The sequence below is a fragment of the Eleutherodactylus coqui genome, chromosome 10, assembly GCF_035609145.1.
Source record: "Eleutherodactylus coqui strain aEleCoq1 chromosome 10, aEleCoq1.hap1, whole genome shotgun sequence".
Taxonomy (NCBI): Eukaryota; Metazoa; Chordata; class Amphibia; order Anura; family Eleutherodactylidae; genus Eleutherodactylus; species Eleutherodactylus coqui.
Genome location: NC_089846.1, coordinates 42953499 through 42967256, shown reverse-complemented (window position 1 = coordinate 42967256; position 13758 = coordinate 42953499). Strand labels below are relative to the sequence as shown.

Genomic DNA, 13758 nt, shown 5'->3' with positions numbered 1-13758 from the left:
TCTTCTCCTCTTTTGTCTGGGTCCATAAACCTCCTAGAGTGGCCAACGCTACCCTGATTAGAAGAAAGCAGAGAGGTAGTCTAGTACTCCCAGACTGTTTTTATTACATGTCTGCTGTTACCCAGCAAATTATCGACTCATTTAACTATTCAACTATGATGCTCTGGGTAGGCATAGAAACCGCCTCATCTCCATTCCTCCTAAACCGCCATTCCGGGGCTACATACATTTTTACGGTTAGAGCCTTGGCTAGCTACTTTGCTTCATGTTACACATAGTCTGGTGGAAACGTGTAGACTGTAGCTTGCATAAAACTGGCTTGTTCTCCTCACATGGCCCATTAACCCCCATATTCCGCAATCCCAATTCTCCACTGGGGCTGGATTCCTATTTAAGTACTATGATGTGTATGTTTTTTATCTTTGGATGTTGTTAAACTGTAAGAATTAGTTTTTTTTTTAAAGGGGGGGGGGGCAATGCACTTTCAGGGCTGGAGCTGCTGCTAGGTTGTTTTTTCATTTGATTTCCTTTTACTTTATTTTGTTTCTATACCTATCTACCTGAGCCGAGTTACTAGGAATTAGCATTAAATCTCAGGCCCAGGCTAGTAGATTAGGGTTATTTAGCTTATTTAGCATATCTATGCAGAAGCTTGTGGTACACACCTTAGGGAGAATAGGGTCATTTAAACTGAGTGACATTCTGACTCGCTGTATTTGAAGTCAGTTATCCTGAGGGGCTACCTCTGAGGAATCAATCACCTAGCTATAACCGTACCTTCGTCCGCATCTGCAGACTATTGCAGTTATCAATCCTGCAGATGTAGTTCGTTCTTGCGATATTTACAGATGACCTATATTATGGTTAGCCCACGTTGTTGTACATTTTAGGATCTCAGATGTACACTTCGGGCACATATGACACGCAAACCTTTGTTATTTAGGTCCTACATAAATATAACTCTAGGGCTCCTGATGAGTGGCTAGCGCGACAGAAACGCGTCGAGCCTGTTAAGCCTACCGAGCCTGTTAAGCCTGCCGAGCCTGTTAAGCCTGCCGAGCCTGTTGAGCCTATAGGGCCTATTAATGAGTTGAAAATATCTATATGATAAACACAAAGGAATTGTGAATTAACAAAGAATCGGTTTAGTTACGCACTACTACATATTGGAGCAGAACACGAAAATTGGGAATATCATTATATGAGGGGTTTCTGCTCTTAGACTATATACCAGTCACCTGGTTAAAGAGGGCATGATACATATGGCCCCAGGTATTCTATGAACCTCAGATATATGGGTGAAATGAGACTACATGTGCCTAACAAAACAAGACCATCTGTATTAAACTATGAAAGAGTTAATAAAAATTTGTTCTTATGAGGCCTTCCCAAACCAAGAAAAGCTTTTCTTTTTAAGTGGTTACAAATAAAAGTTAAATTTTAAATAATAAGGTTAGTCTGTAAAAAGCCAATGCAAACCCAAGAATGTGGAGATCCAGCCCCAGAGGTGTAGGTTCCTCTGAAGCTGGATCTATGGATTCTTGTATGGAAAAACACTGTAAAAAATCTGTACTGTGGAGAATCAGGATAAATTGACCCAAACATTTCATGGGTCATTGCCAGCAGAATTCCACCCTTTGTCCGGCGCCAATCAAACAGGAAGAATGAGAAACAAGCTTACAAGCAGCGACCTTTTCTTACAGGAGTTTATCACTACATAACCCAATGTCCTCAAAGAATCTGCCCAGCTAATTAGAAAATGACTATTGTTGTGGTGTGAAAAGAACTTTCTGCTACTTACCATGGATGACATCTCCTTAGGCCGGGCCCACATGAGTGTATTTAAATAGCATTTTACGTGGTACATCACAGCGATTCAAATACTTTGATTTTCGCTGTTATACTCACACTAACATTTCTTCATTGTGTATAATACGCGAGTAAAAAAGAACACAGCAGTTCAATTTTACGCACGATAGAGCCTTATTGTTCTCTATGGGTGCGTACTAAACGCGGTACATACGCAATTACATTATGTATGTGTGGCGTTTATATGCAATGCCACTAAGCGAGAGAGCGTGAAATAAAAAAAATGAAACCAGCGTGCGCGAGATACGCTGTCAGTCACAGACAAATATTGCTGCCATACGCGGTGATATGCCGGCTCACACAGCGGTAAAATGCTGTGTTATATTTGCAGCGTTTTACCACGCACTCATGTGAGCCCGGCCTGACATCCAACATTAACTTGGCTTCAGACGTGTTGAGAAATACCTTCAAAATGAGCAAACCCATTACAAAAACTGTTTCCATTGAATAGCCTGGAGTTTATTTTAGAACTTTTTAACTTATCATGGACAGCGCTTTGGTGTCGCAACGGGTACAAGGTTGCACTGGCATACACCAATCTCTTCATGGGGGTGTTCGACAACATGCACTTCTTGTCCAGCCACCAGCACTGAGGAAGTAAAGGCTGGTTTAGACATTTACTCTGTACTTTTATCAAATGGAATTTGTGGACATCCATTGACCCACCAAGAGCACAGATTTATCACCGTTACCTTTCTTAAACCGGTCGACATCCGTGCCTGCACTTCTCCAGCAATCACTACATAAATAGCTATTAAACATAAAATACACCCAGTTTAAAAGGATAAGGAAGAATTGTACAGATGACACCACTTTTAGAAAAACACATGGAGTATCTTCAAGAAATTTTATGCGAAAAGATATCTAGAGAGTCTAATTAACGGGGTTTTCCCATTAATAACATTCATCCCCCATCCATAGGATAGCGGATAAATATTTGATCGCGGAGGTTCCGACTGCTGGAACCCCTAGCAGTTACAACATCTGTGCACCCCATGTGAATGGATTGGTGGTGTGCATGTGTGACCACGGCTCCATTCACTTCTATGGGACGAAGTAAGATTACTGAGTGCATCACTTTCCCTTCGTCCCATTGAAGTGAATGGAACGGTGGTCACGCATGCACGCCATGGATACATTCACATGGGGAACTCGGGGTGGGCCAGCGGTCAGAACCTCAACAGTCTGACATTTATCCTATGTCCTGCGGGTATGGAGTAAATGTTATTATTGGGAAAACACCTTGTTGTCCAATCAGCGCCTGCTGGGATAAAACAGGGTCGGAGTGGAAGCACTGCTCTGACCCTTCTGTAGCGGCTGGCTCTGGTAATTGCAAGTGCAGCTCTAATTGAAATTAATGGGAGCTGCACTTGTAATTGCAAGCGTAGCTCCCATTGATTTCAATGAAAGCTGCGTCTGCAATTATGAGCGCCGGCCACTACACAAGGGTCAGAGAAGTGCTTCCGCTCCAACCACGGTGTATCCTGGTGGGCGCTGCCTGTCTAAGGATCACTAATATGAACCAGGAGGGGATATAGTATAAGTGTAAATTTGATTGTATTACCACCAACAATATTTTACCATAAGAACTAGCACTTACTTTGGAAAGATCCTTATCTTCAAACTATTCTCCCACATGTAACTTAGTGCACAGCACCTAACCTTAAAAACATCCTGGTACCTAGTTGGTCAAAACAGGACAATATAATCTGCCAGCAAGAAAAATTACCAAATGGGATCTTTAAATGCAAATATTCTAGATGGCTTTGCTGTAAAACAATCCAATAAAGGATCCCATCATCAAATCACATGAAGGGGAGGCATTCAGGAGAAAGTAGCATTTCATATGCCAATCCTATAACATTTATATGATAGAGAATGGCTGTGTTGTCCAGTAGTGAGAAGGACCACAAGGATGCTGGACCATAGGCATAACAAGCAATGCTTGTTTCTTAAATATAGTTTATCCAGATGCTGCGCCTACAAGCACAATGGGGGTTGAAATTCCATTCAAATTATCCCACGTCAGTATATCTCCCCCTCTGCATGCAATAGTGTTCTGGATATATAAATTGCAAACTTTTACACCCCTAGGGCTTGAATGAAATCCTGTAAGCACAGCGACATCTCATGGTTATTTATGGACATTACACACCTGCCCGATAAAATAAAGGACTTCTTTTCAGTGCATTCTGACGCCATCTAGTGGATGGCGAGGAGTATTGCTGTGGAAAAATGACCCACTTTCTCTATAATAACATGCCTTTGAACCTTCCAGGCTTCCTTAATATTTTTTTACATGTGGTAAACCCTGTATACCTAATGTTTAATATACAGTACTGCATATTGTTTTTATACAGATCACCCTTCATCTTATTTACGCGTTTTATTTTTTTTATATGTTTTTAGTTTCAATCAGTGCAGTCCTGGTTTTATTAGGGTTGGTTTTAAAGGAGTTGTCCAGTTACAAAGTTACTTTTTAAAATATGAGCCAAATGTCTTAAAACAATAAAACAAAAGGCGCTTGGCTCCAAAAACCACTAACAGCGTGCACCCAATCAGCAGATCGTCCAGGATCCTGAGCAGTGGATCTCAACTATTGATGACCTATCCGAATATATTGCAAAATGTCCGAAGTACTGCATGATTGAGAAACTGTGTAAGGCCTTGTGATCCGCAGTTCAATATGCCCATAGACATGCATTGGGAATCCGCAGATAATTAAATACCTGCGGATGTCATTTTATCCACGGGATAAAAATCGCAGCATGCTCCATTTTCTGCGGTTTTCCCGCACAGACGGCTTGCACAGCTTCCATTGAAGTCAATAGAAGCCATCGCTCCACGGCACAGACGCAGCTGGCACTGTGACCGTGCCGCGGATCTGTGGAAAAGCAGGACATTTTAAAAAAAAGATGCCGCCAGCATCCCGAGCTTGTCCGCCATGCAGAAGAAAGAAGATCTAGCGGCCACGGAAGATAAACGCGTCACGTCCGGACAAATGTAGTAAATGTATTTTTTGGCCTCATGTCTGCGGACAAGAGTGGAATCCGCTGCGGGATTCTGCACTGGGAAACCATGTGCGCCCGTGGACATGAGGACTAAGTGTTAGGCCGTCACGGCACCCCCCCAGAGACCCCAATACTTACCTCCGGATCCGGAGTCCCACATCCCGCATGACGCTTCGGCGCGCAAGCGCAATAGAGCGCGTGATGCGCCGGCCGCGTCATATGACACGCCCAAAGCGTCACATGACGCGCCGGCCGCATCATATGACACGGCTGGCGGTAGGCAGATTCACGCTATCTTCCGCTGTGCTACAGCGGAAGATAGCGTGAACGGACGGCTTCCATTGACTGCAATGGAAGCCGTCAGTGTGTACAACTGCGGCAAATAGAACATGCCGTGGGTGAGTCCGGGTGATTTTATGGTGCGGAATTCCGCTGTGGAATTCCGCACCATAAGCATTGAGCTATTAGGTTCAATAGAACCTAATAGCTGCGGGCAACGCAGCGGATTGCTGCCGCGTATTATGCGGCGGAAATCCGTCCGTGGAAAGGAGCCCTTATACTAAAATGTGCCCGCCATACTGTACCTTGCTGCTGCCAAAAAAGGGAGAACTGAAAAAGGTTGTGGTGTTATCATTTAAGTTAAAGGAGTTGTCTGGTTGTAAACTACTGATTTCCTATCTGCAGAATGGGTCAACAATAGTAGATGGGTCGGGATGCACCACCGGGAACCCTCACTGATCAGCTATTTGCCAGGCCGCTGCACTTGTGCACTGAACTGATTTCTGCATGAAGCAGTGGTCAGGCTTTATATTGCAGGCCATTCACTTCAATAGGAACTTTGCCAATAACACGAAGCCTGGCCACTGTGGTGGGAACAGAGCTGTCTGCTTCCTGCAGAAATCGGGTCATTGCACAAGTGTACCAGCCTGGTAAACCGCTGATCAGCAGGGATCCTGAATGGCAGAGCCTCACCAATCTACTATTCATAGCCTGTCCTAAGAATAGGTCATCAATGGTTTACAACTGGACAACCCCTTTAAGTTAATTTGCAAACCACAATGTTGGTGTCAGAAATATTTTGTGCATACCAAGAAAGTTTATTTGGAAGGCACTACATTAAGATCTTCCGGCCTCATGGTGTACATGCATGTTACGGGAGGGAAGCAGTTCATGTAAAGTGATGTACATGCACAGCATATGCCTTGGCAATAGGCTTGGGGGTCTGCTGTCATCATTTCCGCCTACACATTAGGGTGCAGTTACACTGGCGACTACAATATTGCTCCAAAAAGTTTGGACTGATATTTCACTTGCAAACCTGCAATTTTTATGTGAGCGCGAAGTGTTTTTACGAGAGAAATTGCATTTCACTCGCATCGCTACACTTATGATTTTCAAGCACATGAAAAAAGTCCATTACTCCCCATGGGAGCAAAAACACATTGCACTAGAATGAAACTTGCATGTACATACGAGCACAATTTTTCTTTCTGCTCCCATAAAAAAGAATGGGCGTCTCCTTAACAGAATTGCCCAAAAATAGGACATGCTGCAATTTTCTTCTTGCATGGCATCTACTTACAGCGCTGCAAGAGAAAAATCACGCATTGAAATGTGTTCTTTTCCTCTGTGACTTCTGTGCATCTTGCAACGCAGAGAAATTGTGCGGGAAAATCGCCTGTAAATGCCTCCTAACGGGTGCCTGTCACGCCCTCTGCACTGCTATGGAAAGCGCCGGCCCCTGTCCACGAGTGGAGAAGCATTGTGATTCTCCGCTCGCGGCATGCTGCGAATTGCCCCGATTCTCCGCGGTCAGCCTATCTATCACATAGGGCTGACCGGGGGAGATTCGGCGGCGTCTCCTGCTCCCAGACGGAGCTCCGCCGCGGGACACCGCAACGCCCGTAGAAAGGGGGCTAAAGCAACTCTGCTGGCATATGAACATATTCCTTTTCAGATATTATTTTTTATTGATACGGTATTTTGTCTATTTACATGTATCGCACGAATGGGACTGTTTAGTATTATGGACTATTTTACAGATGTTTGGCTTGAGATAAATTATTTCAACAGGCTGCTAAATAACTTCACTTTTTAGGAAGTTTCAAGTTGACAAGTTGTGGATTTTTTAATGATGTTGTATTGAGCATAATAAGGATGCCATTGTTAGCTCCATGTTGATGGGTTTGCTATATCTAGTTGGGCTGTATATACACCATCCTTTGGTTGATCACAGCAGGGCATTCTGTCAGTCATCTATGACTGCAGCTCACTTATCTTGTAGCACCTCCCAAGGGTGATTTTGGCTTCTAACTTGCAGTTCTGCGGTTAGTTCTCCAAGATCCTTGGAGCAACCTCTTTGCCAAGTTCCTTCAAAAGCTGTGTGCAAGTGTACCTAGGAGAATTGATGCTGTTTTGAAGACAAAGGGCGGTCACACCAAATATTGATGTGATTTAGATTTCTCTTTGGTATATTCAATTTGCAATTTGTTAATTGACAAAAATAAACTATTATTTATCACTTCTATTTTTGAAATCATTCTTACTTTTAAGCATTTTCCACACCTGCCCAAAACTTTTGCACAGTATTGTAATTAAAGTATAACTTTGCCTAATACCCCATGTCCAGGGGCGGGGCGGATTCTGCATGCGGGAGTCCGCAGCAAAATCTGATCTTGCCCGCGGCCGAGTAATGTGCGTATCTGTCCGGGTCTTCTTTTTTCTTTACTGCGGATGTGTGCGGAAGCGCCGGCCGGCGTGCCAGCGCACATGTACAGCAGTGTTTGTTTTTTTCAAACTCCTGCTTTCCTTCGGAATCTGCGGCCCATCCACAACGTCAATTGTGGACAGGCCGCAGATCGAACGGCTTACAATGACTTCAATGGAAGGCGGCTGTGCAGGAACCGCACTGAAATGGAGCATGCTGCGATTTGATTTCTGCATCAAAAGGTCTGTAAATCAAATCTGCATGTTTTAATTAAGGTGCGGACGCTTTTGTTTCCCTATTGGCAGCTTGAACTGCAGATCGCCTGCGCGGGTGCCCTGTGCAGATTCCGCAATTAAATCCGCCCGTGGACATTGGGCCTAAGGTCTGCTGTTTTTACAACATATTCATCCTTTCTGCTCTGTTTCAATCTTTGTTTGCTTATTGTCTAGTTTTCTCTGCCAACTTTTTGGTTATTTTTTTCTCTGTTCAGTCAAAGTAAAGGCCAATTTGCACACAATGATTTTCGATCAAATTTCATTCAAATTAGCGAAAGTAAGTGATAATCTTTCAATGTGAAGCGAAAAAAAATCACTCACTTGTCAGTCGCGGTCGTTTAAGCTGACCTTTCGTTAGCGCTCTCTGCCTTCTCGTTCTGTGTAAAAGCTCAGTGATCCCCATAGGAGGTGAAGCGCTGAGTGAGAAGCAGACAAGAAAACCACAAGCCGCAGGCAGGACTTTCAGTCTGAATACTCTGCACGAGCGCTGACGACCTTAGCCGTGACATCAACGCTCGTGCAGTCGTCCAAACGACTGTTGGCCAGCGTAAATAGGTTTTGGTCATCTTTGATTGGATGCAGTCTGGCCTAGGGCGTATGTACCAGAGAGGCAGACAATGTGACTGCAATGGGGCGCTTGCAGAGAGGAGGCCCCAACTGTACAGGACCTTCCTCTAAAGAGAAACCGCATTATTGGCAAACAAGGAGGTGGAGAATGTGCCGAAGAGTCATTTTAGAGGGCATGAGACAGGAAACAAACACTAAGACCTCCTGCCCTGGGTGGCAAAACCATAATGGGGGCGTGGGGCCCATAAGTTTTTGCTCTCCGATGTACGCCACTGGTCTGGCCTGATCATTCTTTTACCTGAACAACTTGGCCCTACTAGGCATCTAGTTAGGGTTGTTTTCTCTATATTTTAGTGCATTACAATTGTTATATTATAATAAGGATATAATATTATACCACCTATGTGACGTCTGAGCGCGGCTCTAAATCAATCATTTCATTGATTGATTGTTTAAAGAAGTTCTACAATAAATCAGTTCCTTTTATTGATGACTGGACTGTCACTAGCATATGCCATTACTGTCACTTAGGGCCCTTTGATAAGCACCGATCACCAAGATTGGCGCTCCTTTACCTGGCCTTTAACATAGACTCAGAGGAACAAGTGGTGGTAATTTATGCACTTTCCTCACTGTTGGCAACACATCCCTGGTTCAGACAAAAATGATGATTTTTCTAGCTATACATAAGACGTGATCGACCGATGAATGACAGTCTGATTGTTGGTCAGCTGTGTAAAAGGCCTTTGTGTTATGCAGTTCTGTGCAGACCAGGTTCAAATACTGCAATTTGGTAACTCTCCTCCTTCTTGTACCCACTTTTTTTCACTAAAAAGAAAAATATAAATGGCTACGGTGACTGTCCAGCCCCGGCCTTGGTCCGCCACAGTGCCTGCAGCCACCATGCTACTTCTGCTTCTCCTTATTGGGACTATACTATTCATGCCATTCACATGCAAATTACAGCTGCTATGTTACCTCATCTTTAATGCGCATGTTATTTGCTCCAGCTGTATTTTCTAGTAGGGTGACTTTCAGGATTAGAGATAATATATCTATGTCCCTAACATTACTTTTGTATTGTATTTTACTTATGGCTTCATGTGTCCAACGTCCTGTCTTTATCTCTTACAGGCTGGTGCTGCACCTATGCTGGTAAACACGGACTGTCTGGACCCAGGTTCTTCGGTGAGTGATACGAAAGAAATCAGAATAACACACACTATAATGCAAGCTTAAGGCTCATTTACACGGAGCGATGATCGCTCAAAATTTGCTCAAATAACAGTTTAAGGGTGCGGGCAGACGAGCGTAGGTGTATTTACGTTCGCACGAGCGCAACGTATAATCGCCCGAGAGAACGTTTTTCACCGATCACGACCAGAGCTAGAAAGCGTATTTTCGTTTGTTCCTACTTTGCAAACGATCTTTTCGGCCATCGAATATGCGTTGGCGCGTATTTCGGTCGCATATGTTCCGGGTTTTTTTCGGGTTGCCGTTTTTACGCGCCGTAAAATCGCCCATGTGAACGAATACATTCGAAACCATTGCCTCAGATGGTCACATATATACGTTTGGTCGCAAAAACGCGCCGTTTATGCGCTCGTGTGAACGCACCCTAAGTGACAGATTTGAGCGATCATCTTTGCATAACTCTAAGTAGCTAATTAGCTACTTAAGAGTCATCCATGTGGAGCGGGATACTGCCGCGAAAGCTCGGAGATCAATGCAGCTGTTTTGTATATGCAAACAGCCGCTTTGTTCTCGCACTGACAGCTGCTTTGTTCTCAAAGCTTTCAGCTGGAGTCCCACTGGAAAGTCCCAGCAGGATACCAGCTGAAAGAATGCTATCAGTGCCGCCTGCTGAGAAAATCAGCATGCAGCACTGAACGAATAGTGCATGAACAGTGCAAGATGGCAGAGCATTTAGACAAAAGGATTATCGCTCAAAGGATGACTTTTGAGCGATAATCGTTGTATCTAAATGGGCTTTAATTCTTATTTCATCCAAATGCAAACTAGAACAAAGGGATACTTATTCTTAATTTTTTTTAATGTGGTTTTAATGCTAAAGAGTAGATCTCAGTCAAACAAGACGTAATAGTGACACTGCACAACGTCAGCCACCTGGGAACCCCATTGATGTTGAGACCTAGGTAGTCCCATTTACACATGTCGTCTGGTAAGAGGCAGTAAATGCAAGGTCACTCTTCACTAAAAAGAAGGGGGCTTTGCTGAGCCTACAAAGTTTTGGTGTGTTTTACTTATCCGCAGTGCAAATCCACAACATCAATTGACATGCTGCAGATTTAAAATACGCTCCACATGTCTATTTTTTCCCCCACAGCTTATGACTGATTTTGCTGCTACTGTAATATACTGCAAATTATGCGTCCCCAAATATGGACGAAAAATCGACATCATTTCTGCTACATGTGAACAAACCCCAAATATCTTGTCTTATGGCTATAAAACTGGGCAAGAGAAGTGCCACACGTGTGTCTGTTGTATAACAGAGGGTGATTGAATAACGAATGCTGCTCACCTGGTAGAGCTGTGATATCACACAGCATTCAGTCCACAGTTATATTGGTGACTGCCTTGTTCCCAGGACTCTCTAGGCAGATTCAGATACAGAATAAGGCCTCGATCAGACGAACGTAGCTTTCGCGCTGCTGGCAGTGCACAGAACGCGCTTCTATAAGGAACCAATAGGTCCCTAGAGAAGCGTTCACATGGTGATTGTTAGGTGTGTGAAACTGCGCGCACCTAACAAAGATATGTAAAAACAGTAGTAAGGTAACAAGTTTTACCGCTGACACTGGCAGCTTCCTCAGAACATAGCAACATATTATGAAGCCCATACTTTTATACACAGTGAGTAGGTAGTGTTGGGGACAGGTCAGAAAACATACATCCCGCTAAAACTACAGCGTCTTCTTTAATATGCACAAAATATTTCTTATGTATTTAGAATAAACTCCAAATGTTTCTAAATCCATCTCTAAATCTCTATTGTTTTATTTTGGTGAGGACAGAAAGGTATTTACGATCTTTGTTTTCATTAACTTCTATGGAGCTGCATTCTCAAATTGTGTCAATAGGTGTCACTGTTCCACAAGATTTCCCACTTGGATACTTTGTTACAGACACATCACTCCTGTAATGGAAGGTGTGGGGATGTTTTCAATTAGCCCCGCTGTTTCCATTTATTAGGTGCCAACCATCTGTAATCCATTGGCTATAATGGACCTTGCTGCATAGAACAGCGCCGTAATATCTAGTAGAAAACCAGTAGATTTATTTGCTGCTGGTCTGCATATACCGAAGATTCTCTGACAGGATGAAATTATTTAATTATTATTGATTTTATCTGTGGATGAGTTTGTAATATTAAAGATCCATTATTCCCCATCAATATAAGAATTTGTATAGTGTAATGGAGTCCGGGTAGGTATTTCTTATACTTACCTGGCTCCCAGATCCAGTACTGTCACTCTGAAAGTCAGCACAGGCCACACAGCCGGTCCACTGACTGCACACTATGCACATGTACTCCTGTAGCAATCAGCGGGAGAGAGTGCGCACAGCGTGCAGCCAGCAGTCCAGCTGCATGGTCCACGCTGACTTTTGGGGGTCACAGTGCTGGATCGGAAAGCCAAGTAAGTATAAGAAATACCTCCTCAGTGTTGTATGAGCATCATAACTAATTGATGATGCGCATACCTGGTGACAAGTAAATAATACACCACACAATAAAAGTCCCATCTCTTGAACCTCAAATGGTAATAGAATTTTTCTCAACCCCTTGCCCTCACATAGTAATAATACCCACTGTAGTGTCCTTTACAAAGTAATAATGCCACCTAGAAAAAAGTTACTCCCCGTGTGAGCCCCATGACGGTAATATTGCCCACTTAAAAAATAGTAATGCTCTTAGTGCCCTGTAAAAAGTAATAAACAGTAAGAATTCTACTTTGCGCCCACAATTATTGGTGCTCCTTAGTTCCCTAGTTAATTATATTGCTACATTAGTGCCGCAACTCAGTAGTGGTGCCACTTAATGCCCCACACTCAGTGATTGTGCCCCCCACTCAGTATTGGTACTATATAAATGCCTTGAATAAATAATGGTGCCCTTAATTATATAGCCCTCTTAGTGCCCAAATTCAGTAATAGTCCCCCCAGTGCACCTACACTTAGTAATTGTGCTCATCACTTTTTGGTGCCACCTTAATGCATTTGACTCAGTAATGGTGCACCTTTTAGTGCCAACGGTTAGTTATAGTGGCCCTTTAGGGCCCCCTAAACCCCCCATCTCACACTAAATAAAGAAGCCTGCCCACTTCCTTAGTGCCTCAATAAAAGAAATAATATCACTCACCTAGCCCGTTCACAGCACATAAGACGTTGATAGGAGATCCCTGCATGAGCCGACCCAATGCAATAACGTCATTGTGCCAGCCTATGCGAGGTACCCATCCTGTATTTCTCATAGGCTGCAGTCCTGCAGAGGCTAATCTCTATTCAGTGTGGGAATGGGGTTAGCTGAGTAATATTTTGGCACTATGGAAATAACATGTAGAGAACAGAGCTAACAGCTCCATGGCTCTGCTGTAGTATTCAGTTGCAGTGGCGCCCTGAGAACAATGAGTGGTTCACCACACCAAAGCCCTGAATACCCCGATGCTAGCAACACCCCTGTCTCATTCAAAATTGCTCAGAACTCTCAATTTTCCCATTTTAATGTGGATTAACACTGAAACTGATCCACAGACAACTTGCTCACTTGATTTTATTCTGCACTCTGTGGTCACATGTCTAATTTACATACAGGAAAGCTCCAATCGGGAAAAGGCTGCTGTCTCTAATAAAGTGACCATTTAGTGTATACTGTAGATGGGAGCTCAATGAGTCTGTATACGCAGTTTTCTCCCCCTTTGGCGGCTACTGTATATACTATGTCAGTATAATAGATGCATTTATCAAATCGCAACAAAGAAGGAGCTATATAATCAGACCTCCGAGGGGAAATTAATTTAGTAAATGAAAATCTGACCTTGTAGCATGGATCATAGTATAATTTAAGTGACCAAATGTATTTGTTGGTTAGGAATGTATTTGCACCTGTATTGCTATTATTTTCTATTGGGTAAATAATGATCAGTATTTGCCCAGTGGAAAATAAAATATATGGAGGCAAAAGCAGATAAAAACTGGTGAAATCAGGTTGTAATGTCACCTGTAACAGATCTGTATTACAGCCATGTTTCAGGGAGGCCAATTATCTCAGGTGTGGGAACCCTCATTGAAAGAATCTCAGGATGGG

At 43.3% G+C, this 13758-nt stretch overlaps 1 protein-coding gene across 2 annotated transcripts in view; it reads left to right on the top strand.

Moving 5' to 3' along the window:
- Positions 1-13758, top strand: part of DLG3 (discs large MAGUK scaffold protein 3) — a 206781-nt gene that overhangs the window by 72835 nt on the left and 120188 nt on the right. For both annotated transcript variants that reach the window (XM_066580902.1, XM_066580911.1), the window contains one exon: positions 9564-9617. In XM_066580902.1, coding sequence (XP_066436999.1) covers positions 9564-9617 — 54 coding nt within the window. The remainder of the gene's footprint in view (positions 1-9563; positions 9618-13758) is intronic.